Genomic DNA, 20997 nt, shown 5'->3' with positions numbered 1-20997 from the left:
GAGCCATGGATTACAAATATGATGTTCGTCAATTTAAAAGATAAGTTTTCAACCGAAGAAAGTCTCAGTTAGCCGTAGGTTTGTCATAGTACCACTTAATTTTGTGTGAAACCGTTCAGTGAACTACATCTCCCGTCTCACACTAGCTACCTCACCTAGCTTGATGATCGGCTTGCTCGCTACCTAGCTTAGCTCTGTTAAACAACACATGTAACGTTATCGTTGCTGCTGTGTTTTATCCAGTGAAGTGATTTCAGCAGATAAGCAAAAGAACAAGCAAGATCCTCTGCTCATTTGAGTAACCTTACATCCCCGGTACGATATACACAGACATCGTAGCTTCAGCGAGACGTCATCCATGAAGTTTGTAGTCTTTCTAATTACGTATTTTCACAGTCTTATACTTCAACAGTTTAACAATAAACGGAGACTTTCCTCGGTTGAAAAATAATGTTTTAAATTGACGAACATCATATTTGTAATCCATGGCTCAATTCAAACGAGATAAAAAATAATTATTATCTCTCCATTGACTCTAGTTCATACTTTTTCGAAAGAAGTCCCATTGGCCGGAAGTAGAAGGGCGGGACTTCGGCTCTCTATTCCCTCTGACGTGACGCTACAGCCCGCGTCAGCCAATGGTGAGCGAGCACAGAGCATTCTCTCAGCCAATCGGAGGCTGTGGTGTATTTAAAGGTTTTGAACAGAGGGACGTTTGAAATCAAACAAGCAGTGTTTGGGGAAGTGTTAGTCACCTACATTTGAAGTTGAATACGTATAACTTTATAGTTTGAGTCGTGTTTATCTGATATTATCCGCACAACATTGAACCGGCTTTTAAAGGAGTCTCCTGTTAACGTTACGCTGAATATTTATGTAACGTTTGCCACAAATAACAATTCACCGAAGTAACTTTAACCACTAACGTTAGCTAGCGAGGGTGAAGCTTCCTGCTTGAGAGCTAACGGGGACGTTGCTCTCGGTCGTTGTACAATAGCATATTTAGGTAAGTAAAGTTATCTTATACTTATCAAAAGTATTGTGTTGGATGTTTTGGATGCTATGGTTAGTAAAAGCGAATGTTAGCTTAGCTAGGTCTTAATTTCACGTTCTAGCTAGTCTATAACGCACGGTAAAGTTAGCCACGCGATGCCACATTGTTTAACGTCTCCGGCAGTGTGAATTTCCAGGTCTGGATATGTTGGCTAGCTAGCTACGTTATAGAAAAGACAGTATGGAGAAAAAAATAATACATATTTATTTCCAGACTATTGCTACAGCGTGGGGCAGGCGACAATTGTGAGCCATAACCTTGAAGGGCAAAATCAATTTCGTCTTCTAACGTTAGCGAGAAGTCTAGCTAGTAACGTATAATTATTTTTTTAACTAACTACGGTTTAAACTTCGGTAAAGTTAGACAAAATTGGATTAAGATGGTTGGTTATATTGAATGTTATACAAATAGCACTTATCTAACTAGAAGGAAAACTTTATCCGAAGTACGTCTACATATGTGAATGAATGCAATGCACCCTGTGAGTTAGTCATCGATAGAAAAAAAGTGTAAATGATCAATTCTGTATTGAAGCTTAAACTATTGATAATTGATTTGGAAATAATTTTGATAATTTGTAAAATGAAAATGATAAGTTTTTTGTAAAAATGCAAGTGGTATGTGTGTTTAGTTTTTTGGTTGTAGTGATTTAGTTTTGTTTGCATGTCTTTTTGTTTTATTTTATTTAAATCATCTTTATATATTGTTTTTTTTTAGCACTTTTGCGTGTAAATTTACTCCAACTTGGGGCTATTTGATTTTTTTTAAGTTTATTTAAGTGTTTTTTTTTTTTGTGTTACTGTGTTGTTATAGTTGGGTAAAAGGGGTTGGTTTCATTTTGTGGGTGGCCAGGGTGGTTTGTGTGGTAGTTTGGGGGGGGGGGGGGGCGGGGGCAGGTGGCTTGGTTGCTGGTATCTTCTTCTGTATCTTTGTGTTAGTGATTTGACCTTTTGGTTGTTGTTGCTCTAAACCCTATATTAAGTGTTTTATGATTTGTTTGATTCCAAATGAAGCAAACTCACTAATTCTTCCAGAAAATGGAGTCTTCTGCCAGGTTTAAGCTGACAAAGGACATGAAAATTCCAAGGCCCGAAGTGAAGGTGAGGCATACTATTACCATAACAATACAGTTGGGAAAATATGAAATCAATGCTGACTTTTCTGAGCTTTTGTCATTGTATATTGACGTTGATACGTTATGCTTCAACTTAAAATTATAGTGCACACCAGTCTGCGCACTTTACAGGTTTAAAACACCAGACCCATGAGCAGGCATGCACATACAGGCAGAAACCCAAACGTATGCTATACAGCTGAGTGTTAATAGAACAACAGAATTGGGGTTTAGGATTTAAGAGCAAATACAAATGTAACTATGGGATTGAGTGTTTGAACCAGCTAATAAAATGATTAGGGACCAAAGCACATAGAGAAAAGATGGGAGGCTTCATTGTTATTAGGGCTGTGTATTTGCAAGAATCTGCCGATACGATGTGTATCAAGATTAAATATATTTCAATATATTTCGATACTGTGCGTAAGGCGATATATTTTTTTTTTTAAGTATAATTTTAGAAAAACTATTTTAAAAACAGACATGCATAAAATTCAAAGAAGTTTACTTTAGGTAAACTATTCAGTACCCAGAAAATCAAACTGATTAACAGGTTCTTAGTGAGCAAATTTTGATATGCTAAAGTAGGCCAAAGTTCAGCCATAGCTACATTGTTAGCTTCTAGCAAAAAGTCAGGCACTGTTAGGCAAGGACATTAGTGGGTTGTCTCAGCATAGCCATCTAGCAGTAGGGGGTTTAAACGCAACATAAATGTGAACCACTGTCTTACATGAATATTTTTGCATGTAAACTAAAAAATCAATATTGCATTTTTGAAAATCAATACAGTATTGCAAAATAAAATATTGCAATACTCAAGTAGATCAGGGATTTTTTTTTTCTTATACCCCTAATTGTCTTTTCTTTTTTTTTTTTTTTTCTTTTCTTTTAAGAGCCAGTTTATTTAGTGTTTGATTATCTTTGATTGCAGACAAACGGTGATGGGCCTAAGCGGGTTCCAGTGTCACAGCAGTCACAGATTGCTGTAGTTACACCAACTCCACATCATCGGGTTCTAGGTGTGTCAAATGGACCTCAGCGCATTCAACGGCCTATGAGCCACCAGAAACCAGCATCCCATACCTCTGTTGCTATCAAGTCCACACACCCCGCTAATCAGAATGTGAACCCTTCTACTCATGATTCACCGCAGCCCAAACGTGTTTCACAACAAAACCAACCAAAAACGCATGACGTGCGCAAGGTTAACCTGGAGCCGGCCAAAGCACCAACAGAACCGGCAAAGCTGGAGAAGCCCCAAAGTAAGCATAATACAAAATGTGGACAAACTAATCGTGGGTGTGGGTGTTGGATCCTATAATGTGGTGTGTTTTTTTTTTTTGTTAGACAAGCCTGCTGTGAAGGATTCTGCCAACACCTCTTCATCAAAGTATGTCGAAGTGTGATTCCCTATACTTTTTAAAAATTTTTTATACATATGTAGTCTTTGGTAAGATTACAAATTGTGTTGTCTACCTATGCACATTTCTGTTCACACAGCAAGCGGTGGAGCCTGGAGAACTTTGACATTGGCCGTCCCCTAGGAAAGGGTAAATTTGGCAATGTCTACATGGCCAGAGAGCGACAAAGTAGGTTCATCTTGGCCCTGAAGGTGCTCTTCAAGAAGCAGCTAGAGAAGGCCGGGGTGGAGCACCAACTGAGGAGGGAAGTGGAGATCCAATCTCACCTCAGGTAATGTTTCGTTTAAATTATATGATGTAATGCCAAATATGAATCCTGACTGTAGTTGGGCTGACCAGAGGCATATTGACACGGTTGTAATCTTGAAAGTGATGGTTCGGAGTAGTTTAACCCTAGGGTCCTTTGCACCATGACCTCGAGCGCCCGAAGCTTTTTTCACCTGGGTCGAACATTGGGAGAGTTAGCGTACAGTAGCGTTAGCCGCTGAATAGCTTAGCGCAGGGGCTAATGGATCCACGTTTGTATCTCATAAGTTACCCCACTAATAATGCCCGAAATGATACAAAATGTCTACAAGTAGTACAAATAGGTTATGCTCTCATAAAACGATGGATTGGAAAGTTTGTAAGTACACCAGAAGTTTATGTAAATAACACTTGCCTGCTGGCTTCTGCTCTCTGCTGTTGTTGCTGCTGTAAGACAAGTGCTTACGGCGGTCTACAAATTACAAAACTGAAAAGAGATGCAACAAAAAAAATTTTATTTAACTTTTTTTTTATTATTATTAAGTGCTGTAGTATAACTAGCAGGAGACGAGTAATAATTGAGGTAAGTTTGGAGACATTACCTTATTTAATCATTAAAATTGTGGGTGGGGTAAATTATGTATGCATTTACAAATATGTTGGTTTGATGTGTAAAAGCTTCTGTGAAGCCGCTGGCTTCATTTAGTTTGCCTTTGCTCTTTTGAAATAGTTTGATACCCAGAATGCTCCTCTGCCTCGCTGTCCTGCAGGCACCCGAATATCTTGCGCCTCTACGGTTACTTCCATGATGCGTCTCGTGTGTATCTTATCCTGGAGTTTGCACCCAAGGGGGAACTGTACAGTGAACTGCAGCGCTGTGGATGTTTTGATGAGGCCAGAAGTGCCACAGTAAGTGCCACTTAAAGTAAAATTGAATTGTCAAATATTTACTTTGCTATCAAATGAGCAATTGACATCACCAATTTAAACATGTATATTTTTATTCAGGGAAACTAATGCATTCATTTAAATTGTATGCTAATTGCATATACCAGTAAAGTCATGTTCAGTGGTTGAGTTATTGAACGTTTCAAAGTTTGAGAGGATGCTGTCAAATACACTTGACCTGTGAGGCATGTTGTATTCACCATGGTTACGTGCTGTTCTAGTACATCATGGAGCTGGCAGATGCCCTCAACTATTGCCACTCCAAGAAGGTGATCCACAGGGACATCAAACCAGAGAACCTGTTACTTGGGGCCAACGGGGAGCTGAAGATTGCCGATTTTGGGTGGTCTGTTCACACACCCTCCTCCAGGTATGAACATGTGCTTTTGTACAAAAACTTTTTTTTTGTTTTTAACCTTTTTTTGTTTTTTAATGAAGGATCCGTAGAGCCTAGTAGTAGTGAAACTGTGGTATTGTAATTTTTTGCATTGCATTGCAAATTGTTCCCCTTTTCAGACTGATCTCATGAATTGGTGTAGGTAAGACATGCCAATTCGTATGCCGTTACTGGCGTGTTATCAAGATGCATACTCTTTTTAAAGTGATGGTTTGGAGTAATTTCACCCTAGGGTCCTTTGCACCATGCTACCTGCAGTTAGACGAGTGCTTAGGGCCGTCTACAAATTACTACACCGAAAAGAGATACAACAAAAATATTTATTAATTTAATGATTAAATAAGATAATGTCTCCAAACTTACCTCAATTATTACTTGTCTCCTGCTAGTTATACTACAGCACTTACTTTAAAAAAAAAAGTTAAATTAAAAAATCTTTTTGTTGCATCTCTTTTCGGTGTTGTAATTTGTAGATGTCCCTAAGCACTCGTCTTACAGCAGCAACAGCAGAGAGCAGAAGCCAGCAGGCAAGTGTTATTTACATAAACTTCTGGTGTACTTACAAACTTTCCAATCCATCGTTTTATGATTACATAACCTATTTATACTAGTGTAGACGTTTGGTATCATTTCAGGCATTATTAGTGGGGTCATTTACAAGATACAAACGTGGGTCCGTTAGCCCCTGCGCTAAGCTATTCAGCTGATAACGCTACTCTAGCTAACTCTCCCAATGTTCGACCCAGGTGAAAAAAGCTTCTGGGGGGGTGTTTGGCTCGAGGTCATGGTGCAAAGGACCCTAGGGTGAAATTACTCCGAACCATCACTTTAAGTGTTTATCAACACCGTTTGTCCTCAGTTGACTTCCTGAACACAACCCACGTGTGGCGTTTCCTAAACCCAACTGTAGCCTCGCGATAACACGCCACGTGGCTTTAGAATGTGGCGTGTATGTTTACTCTGACATTGCAGACTGCCGTCGGATGTATACAGTGTAGACATGCATGCGGATAGCTCAAAATGCATACAGGTAATACTCCACTTGGCTTTAGGAATGTGGTGTACATGTTTACGCGAAGTCATAATATCTCGGTGCCCTTTTGTCTAGACTCGTTTTTCTTCTTCATCAATTTCTCTTCCCTTGTTCAGGAGATCCACGCTGTGTGGAACACTGGACTACTTGCCTCCTGAGATGATTGAGGGGAAAACTCATGATGAGAAGGTGGACCTGTGGAGTCTGGGTGTCCTTTGCTACGAGTTCCTGGTTGGAAGTCCCCCCTTTGAAACGAAAAGTCATGAGGAGACCTACCGCAAAATATCAAGGGTAAATCATAGATAGCTAGCCACTCCAACAATTGGCATACTGTATATTGTCGAGCCACAAAGTTTCAGAACTGTCCCCTTTTTCATCCCACTTGAGTTTGCAGGCCTGCACTACAATTTTGTTTTTATAATTGCTGTTTAATCTTTGTACTTTTTTTTTTTTTTTTTTTGGTCTTTATCATCCAGGTGGAGTACACTTACCCTGCACAGTCCACTATTAGTGCGGGAGCCAAAGACTTGGTTGCCAGGCTGCTGAAGCACAACCCCATGCACAGACTGTCCATCCAGGGAGTCCTGTCCCACCCCTGGTTGGTTGAGAGCGCCACCAAGAAACCCACTACCCTGAACAAGCAAGAATCCCCCCAGTGAGCCACTTTGTTCCCCTCCACCCAACACCTGAGGTCTGTACGTGCGAGGGCGGAGTAGTGCGGAACACATGCTGTACAAAGTGTGAAACGTGAACACCAGTGTGCAACTGTTTATCAGAAGCTGCTTGTCTCACTATATTGACTACAAAATCACTGCATGTGGATGTTTAGGTCTGCAGGCATCTTAAGCCACTTTGTGGTTGTTGTGTTTTTGTTTTTTTATCTTCTTATCCTTTTCTTTTCTTAACAGTGGCATTCTATTGCCTGTAAATATTTCACTGTTTTTGTGTAATTATGAGAATTTTATTGACCTTTTCAAAAATGGTATTACTTGAAATAAAAGAAGAGAACTAACTTTCGTGGATATATATATCTTGGGAAATTAAGCAGTGTGTATATATATTTAAGTATGTTTGTCTTATGTGCATTTCAAGCTCTTGTAAATTGTCTTAAATACTTGATAATCAAGACTTTGTACTATTATGTCCAATGAGCAGCATGCTTCCATCTTCCCCACCACCACCTTTTTAGTTAGATTGTTTATTAATTCCAGGGTCACCTCTTTCACTCAGTTAAATATCTGCTACAATAAAATGTTGAAATATAAAGTTGGCAATTGAATAATTAAAGAGTTGTATCCATAAGATTGCATTACAGATAAGTGGGGAATAGACATTGATCTTTTTAAATGAGTCGAAGGGAATGTTCGTGATAAACTTAATTAGAGGCAGGGACTGAAATGTGGGTTAAGATTTGAACAAAACTATCAAATAATGAAATAAAGATATCTCGTTAAAACGACTGCATGGTATCTCTGTAAGGTCCATAATGCTGAGAGGCCTACTACTGTAATGTTTCGGTTTGGAAGCAATAGCTCTCCTGTCCGGTAGGTGGCTCTCCAGGCACGATCATGTTTAGTAAAACGGTCAGTTGATTATAGGAGGAAATTCGTCTAATAACTTTGTTAGTGATCTTAGAATGTATGAATTTGCGCGTGTGGCTAGTTTCTCTTTGGGCTTCAAGATGTTACGGATATGACTATAAATTGTTGGCTTTTTATTATGAAATTGGCATAATTATTTCAGATAGGCTTGATTTTGCATATTGAACTAAAGTCTGGTGTACCGCCCAACAAAACTATCGAAGAATATGTTGATCTACTTATGGCCTCACTGTGCTTCTAGGCTGTTAATCCGGTGATCACATTAGAAATATGTGATCACGTTTCCCTTTCGTTGCATATGAGCTGGCTCTTTTTTTAAGATGCTATAGTTTAAATTGGATATTCCATCCGCGCCATTTGTTTGCACCCGGGAGCTTGATGTTTCAACATCTGGAGATTAGCCCACTCAGAATGAACGGTGTGTCCAGATGTCTGCGGAAAAAAATTAAATAAAAAATCAACATTGTGGATGAACAGGTCGACCATAAGGCCCGATGCTGCCTGCAGCAGAAAGTCTGTTGAGATGACTGTTTAATTTGAACATGCAGGGATGCAAGGCCCGGTGGAAAACGTGTGCTTTCACTTCATATATAGCCAGAACTCTAGAATATATAGAAAAAGATGGTAGGATTTGATTAGACAGAGTAGGCCTGTCGACTCTCGCCCCCCTCTCACCATCACCGGGACACTGTATGGTTATTTGTTTCTAAGCCACTTGGCCATCTCAATTTCGATTAAATCAAAAATATAAATACGACTATATTCTTCATCATTTTCTGTCTTTTATTATAGAGAAAAAAATACATGTTCTGAACGTTTTTCGTTTTACATAAAACCACACACATTTTTACAATATAATTTCACTTATTTCTTTATTCTTTAATATTAATTTCACGATATATGATAACGACTTTGAGATATACATTCCATCTTTATGTAACCACAATAACACACTACACATACGGTTTTATAACATTTCCACAGGACCCATTGGATTGCACGGAATGAAAAATGTCTGTATGCACATTTTCCTCTTCAATCTTTTTCTTTTTTAGATTTTCAGACACCGAATTTTCGTGTGTTGTCAAATGTAATGGGGGAAAAAAAAGCATTATGGCAAATTGAGTGTGTAGGGTTTCAATATGGGGTCCCCATCTAGCTGAAATTTGGGCCAGGGTGTGGGCTTTGAATGTGTATCTCAGGTCAGGTGAATGTTGTTATTTAAAAGCTCAATAAAATATGGGAGAGAAAAATATCAAAGCATTAATACTTTCACGCAGGATAATCTAAATTTGAAGGAATTTTTAATTTCCATATCCCAGTTTCATTATGTTTTGTGTGTCTGAAATAGGCCGATCATACATTCAATGCATAGTTTTTATAGCTGATGTGTACTTTGATATTTTGCATTTCCAGTATTTTAAACTGCTCGGGTAAGGTCCAATTTCCTCATTTCTAACGAAACTTCGCTATTCTTTTACATATTCTATATGCACTCATATGTGTTTCTACTGCTGGTTATTGCCATTGTGTTATTTTTCCGTCTTGTGTGTCCACAGGCATTTTCTGGACTTAACACCACATTCACTGCCCATAATCATATTGAAAATTACCTATAGAAGAAAGTAGCATTTCTATTTTTTTCTTGTATTTTAAAACTCATCTTAAATCACATTATGCTGTGGAAAGTCCGTCCGTCACAAACTCGTATAGCGTTACATGAAGTGAAGACTCATGTGGGGAAGCACCACAAGAGCGACGGGAGAAAAAAAAAACTGCCCTTTTTGCAATTTTGTTTAAGGTCAATATTGTAAACGTTCACTCCACTGGAAAATATGTATATGTACGTTTGTTCGCATATTCTTTTTTTTACAACATGTATTGTCCATATAGTGTGTTGTTGATTCCTTCACTACCACAGGATCTATTTCTGTGTATGCGCGCATTTTTTTCTGACTTGATGCAAGACTGTATGAGTGCGAAAATGTCCGCGTGTGTTGTGTGCGCGCTTTTTACGCATGAATAAAGCAGAGAGCTGCGCTTGCCGGCAAGTCGTGTTTAAATTGTTCACTAAATGGTGGGGTTTGCAGTTAACATCTAGTTCCAGCAATGGCTTGCATTTACTCTTGTATGTTATATCTGAAGGCCTCTACGAGCCCTTCCATCGAGTGGATAAACCCAGATATGCTGCATATACCTCCTATTACAAAGATGGCGACATCAAAGAAAACCTGGTGCCATAGCAGCTTTCTCCATAAAAGCCTCAGGTGGAAGAGACTGGGAAGCAGAAAGCACAGGCCTGCACCTGTCAGGCTGCCAGTGAGACCCATAAGGAGGGCGAAATGTGGCACAAAGACCGCCATGAGCAAGGTGAACACAACAAGGATACATCGGAGACTGAGCCCCCAGGGTTTAATGCGTCCATCGCCTCTGTAGCAATCTGGAAAGATCGCACGTCCTCCGTCCTGGAAAAACGATTTCTCTAATACCTCGACAGCAGCGAAAAACGGCAGCGGATACGACAGCAAAGCTTTGGCCACTAGAAAGATGTTGACGACAGCTCTGATGGTTGGGGGCAGGTTGTCCGTGATGACCTCCTTGGTTGCATCAGCCCAGGTCAAGTAGGCCACTAGGGCGAACAGGCCCTTGAGGATGCAGGCAGCGATGTGAGTCCAGTTCATCATGCAGTGGAACTCGCTCGGTTTCTGCATGTTCCCCTCCAGAGACGGCAGGAAGATCTGCGAGGTGTAGCTGAACACGATAATCCCAATGGAGATAGGGAACTTCTTGACATCGATGTAAAACTTGACCTTGTCCCAGGCCCAGTCCCTCGCTCTGGAGAGGCAGTAGGCTATCACCAGGACGTTGATGACAAAGTGGGCTATCGTGCACAGCAAGCTGAACTTGGAGACGGCTTTCAGGCTCCTGAGGAAGGCGCAGGGGAGGAGAGCGATGGTGGCGATGATGGCCCAAGACTTCTGGGAAATAGGCATGTTGGGGAAGCTGTTGTACATGAGATTGCCACTGACCACCACATACAGGATGCAAGTCATCACTAGCTCTATGATTTGGGCTACATTCACGACATGGCCACCTAATGATGGGAATCTGGGCGCGCAGCAGGCGTTGGCAATGTCCACATAGGAGTCCCTCACACGGACGAGCTGCCCGTCTTCGTCCTCCTCATACAGGCAGGCAATTAGGATTTTCCCCGTGTAACAGCACACTACGGCGGCGAAAATAATGAGAAAGAGTCCGAGGTATCCTCCGTGCAGGATGGCGTAGGGCAACCCAAGAACGAACATCCCCTATAACCATAAAAAAAGAAGGACACAAAACATGGTTAATGGTTTAAACTGTTAAGGTTTGGTCACCAAGTAGTAGGCCTAATAATTTATGAATTCCTGAACATATGTTTTTTTTTATTTTAATTAATCTAATCTTAATAAAAACGTGGGCCTTGGCTTTTGGTCGGCCTGCCTCTTTAATGGATGTCACTCCCGTTTTCATGTTGTGGGTTTTCCACTTTGCTTTGAGCGCATCCGCCCGCCTCTGACGTCACCACGAGCTGGAGGAGACACACTCTGACGTCACGGTTACCGCCATGACCACAGCCATGATAAGGCATTGGGTCGAGGGATTTATGTCGCATAGCCTACACACGCAGACTCCACTTTCGAGTATATCCTCGCACTTTAAATGAGGGTCAGTATTTTCGGAAATTAAATTTGCTCCACACATACAAATCTTCATGCTACTTATTTCTGTCTGCAAATGCAATTTCCAAGACAATATTGTGACTCATTAGCCTACACTTCATATGTTGCGTAAAGCTGTAGGCCTGTATGTCCAGACATCTTAACTTCATTTGGTAAATGGGCTTCATGTTATAGCTGCAATTCATTTAAAATAGCCCCAATGTAATCCAAAAAGATGGGGGAAATAGGATCAAGATATCTACGCTCAAAGTCTAAAACAATTATGGTGTTTTTTATAGATTAATTTACTAGTTGCCATGCAGTGTATAAGGTGAGCAGGCACTGGACATCACTATACAGACAAAGAATGTGTGTGTTGAGGGGAGGAGGAGTAGGCGGGAGGGAGGGGGGGGGGGCAGTCACAGGGTATCAACTCTCCCTTTTTCAGCGCATCTTAACGCCTTAGCTGCTCTGAAATCTCTGCATTGCTCAAATAAAAATATATAAGAATAAAAATGAGTTGGGGTTCAAGAAATATTTTATTCTTAAACTAAAAGTAATTCCGGTTAATCTTTTTAACAGCATTGTTAAAAACAGCAACTAAACGAAGTTGCTTCAAAGGGATAGAATCTGGTGTTTTAAACATGCATATTTTAATAAACCTTTTATATGGTCGCAGGTGTGCGTTTATCTCAAATTTCACAGCCATTAGAACAGAGCACCGGAACCGCCCGTTTATAATCCGTGAAGTGCGTCTTTACCTGGATTGCATTCGTGACGTTCCAGCCCGCCTCCCAAGCGGTGATTTTTGGTTTGGCTTCAGTCAACTCGTTCACCAGATCTCCGTCTTTTGAGGCTGAGTTTGGTGGACCGGTGCCGTCCCTCTGGTAGTGGCTGTCCCCATCCAGCGCTTCTCCGCTCCCCTCTCCTCCCATCTCATCGGTTGTCAAAATGTCCATCTGCATGCCTTGCCGGTGGTCGTAGTCCAGGTCATCACAGGCGGCGAAGCCCAGACCCTCCTCGTCGGTGGCGGCCTGGAACCCCATCCTGGCGAACATCCCGCTCACCTTCGCCTGGGATTTGTTGGAGACAGTGGTGGCTGCATTTGACAGTTTATTAGAAAGCTTGCTTCTGATTAACGTCGCCATTTTTCGCTCCTTTCCTAAATTGCAACTGTCTGCAGCTTAATTAGTGTTTTTTTTTCCTCCCCCAGTCAGTCTACTTTGGATGACAGCTCTCGATTTTCTGCATTAGATAAAACCACGAGGAAAAGCGCAAGTTTTGTTTCAAGACACCGACGGGTTTCAGTTGCTATCTCCACTTATTGTTCAAGGTACGCCTGCTGCTCTTGGTTATCCCCAGGTTCATGTCACCTTCAGACGTCGCTGCTCCGTTTCTGCATTTTGGCACTGCGCTCTGATGCTTGACGAGTAGCGCACCTATTCAGTCGCTGAGGCAGTCTCTGAGGCAGTTCGGCGGTGTGCGCAAAAGCTTTACGCACGAAGAAAGGCGAGCCACAGGTTTCTGTAGGGCCTATAATCTCTTTTTCTTTTGGGTTATAAGGTGGCAGGCAGCGTTTCCAGGAGTTGGTTGTCGGTTTTCAGGTGTCTTTACTGATGCCAATGCGGTACCGTGGAGCCCGGGGGGGAGGCAGGGAGGAGACACGTGTCCTCATCAGCCTGCCAATGCAAAGCACGTCTCCAGCCCTCCCAGTGCCCCACCAGGAGAAAACGGGAGAGATTTGCTGCATTTCTAGGGGAGGTGCTTGCAGAACCCCCACCATCCCTTCCCCAACCCATAATCTATAATACCTCATCCTGACATCCAATGACATTGCGGGGGCCTTAAATCCTGCATAACTTTACGCATATAAAAGAAGGCTGGAATTTGACGAAAACCCCAACTCTTTGGACCAGATAAAATACAAAACTAGGATTTTATTTTTAAGAAATCTAGCCTAATTATTTTTTTATTAGTTATTCTTTGTAATGAGAAGAGGACGTGGAGCATAACAATAGTAACCCAAGTTGCTTCTGGGATTACATGGATCGGGTTTAAAAACCGTGTTGCGTTTGTTGAGGAAAAACTATATTTTGTGTATTTGGTCTTTGCTAATTGATGGTAAGATAACTTGAGATCGCACATATTTTAAAATAGCATTTCAAAGTGGATACAATTAATTTTTTCACAAATTTAAACGTAGTTTGCTTTTCTTTTAATCCACCGGCTCTATTTTCAGGCTGAAATCTTCAATCAGGACATTCATTCATTCATGCACTCATTCATTGAGTGCCTGTGATTAGGTAGTCTGAGCCATGGTGGTGTTTCCGTTGCGAAAAATGCATATAGCCTATGTAGGCTTATATGCTAAGAGATTTGTTAATTACAACTCTGGTAAAGTCTGTTTGAAAAGAAAGGTTGACAGAGAATAACTCACGTGAAACTATTTATTTAGCATTTATTTTTTTCTTTGGAATCGAGTGTAAGCTACTGCACCCTTTTACAGTCTAACGAATCGTACCCCAAATATAGGCTAGAGTATGTATAATTTCCTGCTTCATACAAAAAAAAAAAATGTTTAATCGAGCCTGGCTAAAGAAAAATCTCATAAATTCAAGTAACACGGTGATTAGACTCTTTCTAATTTCGCACGTCTAATGTCTTTTTTTGTCTTGTTAACACATTCTAAAAAGTCATAAAAAGCTTTAATTGCAGTGATTTTGTTTCTAGTTAATGTAGCCTAAGTGATTATAGCCGAGGCCCAAAGTGCTGTAAACAGATTGTTGACATTGGCTTGTCACTAGCGCTTTGTGTCCGCCATTGTTCCGTGTTTCCTCAGGCTGCAGTATCAGAGTTCATCACCATGATACAAAGCCGCGGCCTTGCTCTGCGCACTAAAATAGCCTGAACTAACATACAGTAAGTAGCTATACTGTAACCCGGTCTGTGGCTGTATCCTGGCTATTTGCTCTGTACTTGAGAATAAAATAGTAATATGGCCTATTAAAAAGCTCTGTACCTGTTTTACTTGAATAGGTTGCAACCTGATAAGAGCAGTGAGGCAGCGGAACAACAAGAAGAATAATCTGACATCTCCAACTGGTGATCGTCATGTGACTAAACTTTCATAAACAAAAGTCTGCCGTTATTTTTGCCCAGGGTATAAATCAGTTTGAGAGGCCTAATATGAATGTGTGACAGAGATTTAAAGAAGGATAAAACACCACAGATACGCCTGTCTGTACTGGTAATGTAAAATAGTATAGGCCTAATTATTGTAAAATCCTCTTAAAAGTAGAATAAATAACCCCCCTTTGGTGCAAACTAAGATTTGGTGCTACTGGCAAAGGCTTTATTGTTCGTTTATTTATGTAATACTCTTTATGAAACAACGCTGCACCACGATGATTTCACTCCCAGTTTCTGATGAGGGAATGCAGGCCGAGCTGTATCAGGCCTGTGCATCTCGTGAATCATAAAATAAATCGCTCTGTCTTGCTCCTGCTGCGTGCGTTTTTGTGTGTGTGTGTGTGTGTGTGTGTGTGTTTCTGTTGTAATTTTCAGTTGTGGGAACGAAAATGGCTGCACCAGCTCAGAATGAAAGAGTTAATGACAGAGGCTGTTATCAGCGGGCTGCAGCCCTCTCTGATCTGCGCTGTCTGATGGAGTGTGCCGCAAGATGAAAAGAGCAGCCCTGACACCAGCGGCCAGCAGGTTACAACCACCGCACACCTTTTCACGACCTGGTGTACAGATGATAATAATAATTATTATAATAATACTGGAAAAATATTTTTGTTTGTCATTAATGTGAAGGTATTTAGATTCAGGTTAGACTACAATGAGATTTAGGCTTATTGTAATGAATCCCGTACATGCGCGAGCACAGCACGAGGACACATATATCTTAGAAGTGCTCGTTTGAGGCCTCTGTTACACCGTGTCAACTTTCGCCCTACATTATTGTGGGATAAGTGTTCATACTGATGGATTAAAGAGGTTTGGAGGTCTCAGACCTTCCTCACACACAAATGTGACAATAAGCTTTCAGATTTTTCGCAGACCTAAATTAAAGACTTCACACGTTTGATCACAGTTACTACTTCATCTGCATCCACGCACGGTGTCTCTGATCTCTGGGAGCGGCGTGGTTATCCGCCTGCAGAGAGGAGGAAAGTGATTTTCTCAGTTTATCACCCATCATTGTGAGAGTCATCAGAAGGTCAGGGTGCCACGTCCCACGAGAGTCTTCTTCTCTGTCGGTATACAGATAACAGATCAAAGCTGTGTTGTCCGAGTTTGCGCTGCTTTGTGTTTGACCTGCATGTTCGATATCCACCGGATTCTTTCTTTCTTGATTTTTAAAAAGTCAAATACAAAATGGCATTGTGATCCCACTGTGTCCTCAAATCCATTTTCTCCAGTATACCCACTCCCACCCACATCCCCCCCCCCCCTCCTCTCCCTCCTCAGTATTTCACCCCCGGCTCTCCTTTTTCACATTACACACATGGGTGAGCTGGCACAAGGTTCTCCGCCTTCATGTAACCCCTCCCTCCACCCCCCCCCCACCCCGCCTCCGCCGACACCAACCCAACCCCCCATCTTTTCCTCGAATCACGAATATAATGGCCTAATTTTCGCGATTATGGGGGATAATGTATCCTGAAATCAGTATTCTGATTACACAGCCTGTATCTGCAGAAGCTGGGACACTCACCTATTGTTGATGATCGTAAATGAACCCAAATCGTATAAAACAAAAACAAACCTGATCCACACATATGTCGTTGACATGTTGGTGTGTTGCTGCAATGTGTAGCCTAATATATTTCACTGCACAAAGCAGGGTAAACAGGATTTTATGTTGGCTTTGACTGCAATTATGTGTATGTCTAAAATGACTTTCATTGTAGACTATCATTACCTCATCCATTAAATGTTTTCAGTGAGACAAGCTAATGCCGTACTTGTGTGTGTGTGTGTGTGTGTTAGAGAGAGAGAGAGAGAGAGAGAGATAGAGAGAAAAAAAAAAAAAAAAAAAAAAAAAAAAAAAAAAAAAAAAAAAAAAAAAAAAGAGAGAGAGAGAGAGAGAGAGAGAGAGAGAGAGAGAGAGAGAGAGAGAGAGAGAGACAGGCAAAGAGAGAGTGGGTGGATGTGTGTTACATGAATCGTTTGATGCACGACCCAGATTGCGCCAAGATAAGAGTATTTGAGGGAGAGAAAGAGCCGCGAATGCTGCGATGTTACAAATAGATGTTTGGTAAAGAATATATATATATATATATATATATATATATATATATATTATATATATATATATATATATATATATATATATATACTATTATGCATTCATCATGTGCGGCATCACCTGTCATTTAACCCATGACTGCCTGGCTGCTGCGTCTGTCTGCCAGCCCAGAGAGGCAGAAACATACCACCCAACACTTAGCAATTAATAAGGGACAGTGAAAAGGCTCTCTGGGCTCTCTGGGGACTGTAGAGGGAAATTAGCCCACATCAGGCTAATCAGAGGACCTCAGAGTCCATTAACATTTGCATCACAATCACAGGTAGCACACTAGTCTCTGTTATCGACTAGATTATGCGTTGTCTGCGCTGAGCACTTTTGTGCAAATCGTTTAGAAATCAGAGAGAGAGAGAGAGAGAGAGAGAGAGAGAGAGAGAGAGACATTTCAGAGGCTGTTCATGATGGAGTCCAGACTTCAGGACCACGGACAGCGTTTGTTTTTAGTCAGCAGCTTTAAAGGGAATTCCACCCAAAACCAGATTTAGGCTATACTACATTTGGAGGTTCATTCTTGAACAGACAAACAACACGAAGTCCACTTATTAGATGTTTTGTGAGACTTTCAGTCACACTTTCAGACCTTCCTCGGTGGAATGAGTTTCTCAGTTGTCTTGGAGATTTTTTATTTTTTTCATTAAAATCTGTTATAACAGTGATTTGTGTGCTGTATAGGCTATTCAATCTCTACAAACATAGACGCAACAGGAAGTCATAGGAGCCAGACCTCAGTTGAAACATTTTAGAGAAAGCACAGTAGAGACAAGATTTCTGCATGGGGGGGGGATTAAAAATGGGGCTATATTAAGTAATTGTACTATTTTTTCACCCAACCCCATCCCATATAAAATTGTCTGTACCAAATCAGGCTACCTACCTCTTATTTACTCATCAAAAGTTGTATAACCAATGTGTAGAACCAATGTGACTGTTATTGTCCAGTTTTTGGAACAAAGAGCATCGTGCTTGGAAATCATAACTGAAAACAGCCTGTTATACATGCAACCATCATCATATTCCTATCTCCAATGTTTGTCCTCCCCTCACTACGGAGCTGCAGCCCGAGGCAGCAGGCAACCACAGCCGCCGCCCTCTTCCACGGAGAGAAAAATCCAGGTGGCCCGCAACACATAAACCACTAAGAGCCTTTTCATTACTCCTAATGCGCCTGTTTAATGGCTTATTATGGGCTCCCGAGAGACTTCCTCGGAGAGGGGTTTGTATTAGTCCTGCATGATGGCGTCTGTCTGAACAACAGTGACAAATGGCATGAGAAATTCTTCTACTCTATCTATCTATCTATCTATCTATCTATCTATCTATCTATCTATCTATCTATCTATCTATCTATTTATCTATCTATCTATCTATCTATCTATCTATCTATCTATCTATCTATCTATCTATCTATCTATCTATCTATCTATCTATTTCTCTATAGTTTAGGCCTATCTCAAGACCAATAATAGGCAATTTAATTAATAGCAATACTCAAATGATTTGTATTAGCCAAATAAAGAGTCTAAACTGTATCTGTAGGTGAGTTTATTCCTCTCTGCCTCCGTGTGTTTGATATGAAACGCTCCCCAGACGCCGTTTTGCTGTTAACCCACGGTGACTCCGCTCTCTCCATCAACCTTTTGACGTGCTGCTTCCCGGGTTCACTCTCCTGCTGCGACACATTAACATTGTAATTGCCTTTTTTTGAGCACAATAAACTGAGCCAGTCCACGGGGACCTGCACGGCCCGGGGCTGGCACAAAGCTATGCCATCGATTTTTCACACACTGACAGTAAAATAAATAAATAAATCTCGAGCCATCAACAAACATGGACCTGGTTAGACACGTTTTTTTTTTTTTTTCTTTTTTTTTTAATTCATGTTGAAATTCTGCAGATGATGTAGGGTATCTGGTGTGCACATCTCCCCTCAGGGCACATAAAATACATTGTGGAATAACAGACCTAATTATTGTTTTAAATGGCCTACTAATAGGCTACAACGCTAATATTCTCAGTTCTATCATTTATGTCAGACATAGGCCTAATTTGTAAGTGCAAGTCAGTAGTAACGCAACATGTCTTCTCTGTCTCGAGTATGTTAAAGTGTTGGAAAACCATCAATATCTATCACACTTAATCTACTACCACTACAGTAAGCACTCCTTTCATTGTGTGTGTGTCTGTGTGTGCGTGTGTGTGTGTGCGTGCGTGCGCGCGCGTGCGCGCGTGCGTGGGTGTGTGTGGTCTTGTCACCCAGAGCCAAGTCAATAAAGGAGCATACCTCAGTGGCTGGTTAGCTGACGTGTAATAGTTTTGTTCTCATTAAAGTTTTATGTCATGAGAGCAGCGACATGTTGGTCAGCTCTCCCAGGGATTCCCCCATGTTTGACTGCACTGTTACTGAGAGAGCTAAAAGGTTCACAGTGTTTCATCCTGCAGTACTTGACACAGTCACAATAACACATGACAGGGAGAGTTTGCCATCAGGACGATCTGCCAGATGAGCTGAGTGTTTTCAAGTGTGTATCATGTAATAGAAGCCTGTGCTTCCAATCCATGTATTACTTCAATCCATGTCATGTAGACTATCGATTTCATAGTGTGGTGTATTTGGTAGCGATGCTGTAATGTTGCTGTGGAGAGGAATCCGCTGACGCTGTTTCTTGATTATAAAGGTTTATTTACATCAAAGAATTCAGCATCAATTTACAAGCTCTGAAGAGCATGGAGAGCAACAGTTTTCCCAATTCTCCAATGGTCACTCTGTCTTTCTTTGTTTGAAAACGGTATATAATGTGTGTAACATAGATGGGGGAGGAAACAATACTTTGACCAATGGCTATCATCCTTTTGGAACCAAGCCAACAAGGGCATCCCTAATTCTAGGGCCCCACTGATAACGCTTTCCAGATGTTTCCGGAGAAGTGTCCGGTGTATGTAGGCTAAAGTTCATATGAGTTTCTTTGTTACCAAAAACTTAAGACAAAGTTTATAAAAGGTCCGTTAGAAGTCCAGATACTACAATAGTTTAAGTGAATTACTGACTAGTTGTTCAAACAGTCTCCCCTTTTTGGTAGTCTCTGTTTTAAGAGAGAATTTTTTTATTCAAGTGTCATACACCCTCCATACAGACACTCCTTAAATTACATACAGAGACAAGAGGAAAAAACATAAACAGAGCTAGCAAAACATGTGGAAAGTAACACAATATTTATTCACTTCTGTACCTAAGTACAATTTTGACATACTTGATTATTTCTATTCATGCTACTTTATACTTCAGAGGGAAATATTGCACTTTTTACTTCATAGTTACTAGTTACTTTATACATAAAAAAAACATGATGACATATGATGCAGTGCTATGCTACTATTCTACCCAGTAGTACACAAAGTATCTCAAATCGACTCAGCATTGAAAAACTCCAACATTAAAATGCGGATGGAATAATATTCTGTAACACTTTGAAAGGAGCCATTTTGCATAAGGAGTACCTTTATTTTTAAAACTTTAGGTATATGTTGCTGATAATATTTCTGTAATTCAGAACCTTTACCTGTGATGGAGCATTTTTTTACAGTATGGTATTTATACCTTTACTTAAGTAAACGGTCTGAATGAATACTTCTTCCACCACTGTAGATGTGTATCAAAATGTATATTGATTTGACAAACTTTCATACTGAGCTGCTGAGCTCTGAAAGGAATATTTCAACATGTTGTGAAATATGCTCATTTGCTTTCTTGCTGCGAGTTAGATGTGAAGATTGACACCACTCTCATGTCTGTTGCCGTAAATATGAAGCTGCAGCCAGCAGCTAGTTAGCTTAGCACAAAGACTGGAAACAGCTAGCCTGTTTCTGTCCAATGGTAACAAAATCTGTCTACCAGCACCTCTAATGTTCACTAACAGATGATATCTTGTTTGTTTAATCCGTACAAAAACAGAGGTGTAAAAACAGTGTGTTTTATTTATTTATTTATTACTATGCTTTAGAGGTGCTGGTAGACAAATCTTGTTAACTTTTGACAGAGCCAGGCTAGCTGGTTCCCCGGTTACCAGTCTTTGTGATAAGATAAGCTAAGCTAAGCAAGCCGGATGCTGGCTGTTGTCTATCATAAAACAGACAGACATATCTCTTTAAGTGTTACCAAACAACAGTGTACTGA

At 40.7% G+C, this 20997-nt stretch overlaps 2 protein-coding genes across 3 annotated transcripts; one reads left to right on the top strand and one right to left on the bottom strand.

The window, feature by feature from the left end:
- Positions 1–705: 705 nt before the first annotated feature.
- Positions 706–7319, top strand: aurka (aurora kinase A). Of its 2 annotated transcripts, none has more exons than XM_039799136.1 (9): positions 706–1006; positions 2068–2154; positions 3100–3430; positions 3516–3558; positions 3669–3860; positions 4606–4744; positions 5005–5153; positions 6330–6504; positions 6690–7319. In XM_039799136.1, exons 2-9 carry the CDS (start codon positions 2092–2094, stop codon positions 6870–6872), a joined length of 1275 nt encoding a protein of 424 aa, XP_039655070.1. In that variant the 5' UTR covers positions 706–1006; positions 2068–2091; the 3' UTR covers positions 6873–7319. The 2 variants fall into 2 exon arrangements, with proteins under 2 accessions (XP_039655070.1, XP_039655068.1); XM_039799134.1 differs by having other exon boundaries at positions 707–1006; positions 2089–2154.
- Positions 7320–8658: 1339 nt separating this feature from the next.
- slc32a1 (solute carrier family 32 member 1) lies at positions 8659–13254 on the bottom strand. Its single transcript, XM_039799096.1, has 2 exons — positions 12274–13254; positions 8659–11122 (listed from the first exon to the last, which is right to left on the bottom strand). Exons 1-2 carry the CDS (start codon positions 12658–12660, stop codon positions 9935–9937), a joined length of 1575 nt encoding a protein of 524 aa, XP_039655030.1. The 5' UTR covers positions 12661–13254; the 3' UTR covers positions 8659–9934.
- Positions 13255–20997: the final 7743 nt, after the last annotated feature.

Source organism: Perca fluviatilis, chromosome 4, assembly GCF_010015445.1.
Source record: "Perca fluviatilis chromosome 4, GENO_Pfluv_1.0, whole genome shotgun sequence".
Taxonomy (NCBI): Eukaryota; Metazoa; Chordata; class Actinopteri; order Perciformes; family Percidae; genus Perca; species Perca fluviatilis.
The sequence above is the reverse complement of the archived record's forward strand: the minus strand, read 5'-3'. Positions and strand labels throughout refer to the sequence as shown.

Bases quoted from the DNA above. Each gene is read 5' to 3' on its own strand.
- aurka (XM_039799136.1), top strand. From the start codon at position 2,092: ATGGAGTCTTCTGCCAGGTTTAAGCTGACAAAGGACATGAAAATTCCA. The intron at 3,431-3,515 runs GTAAGCATAATA...TTTTTTTGTTAG, and splicing joins AAAGCTGGAGAAGCCCCAAA to ACAAGCCTGCTGTGAAGGAT. The intron at 6,505-6,689 runs GTAAATCATAGA...TTTATCATCCAG, and splicing joins CCTACCGCAAAATATCAAGG to GTGGAGTACACTTACCCTGC.
- slc32a1 (XM_039799096.1), bottom strand. From the start codon at position 12,660: ATGGCGACGTTAATCAGAAGCAAGCTTTCTAATAAACTGTCAAATGCA. The intron at 11,123-12,273 runs GTAAAGACGCAC...TTATGGTTATAG, and splicing joins ACGTCACGAATGCAATCCAG to GGGATGTTCGTTCTTGGGTT.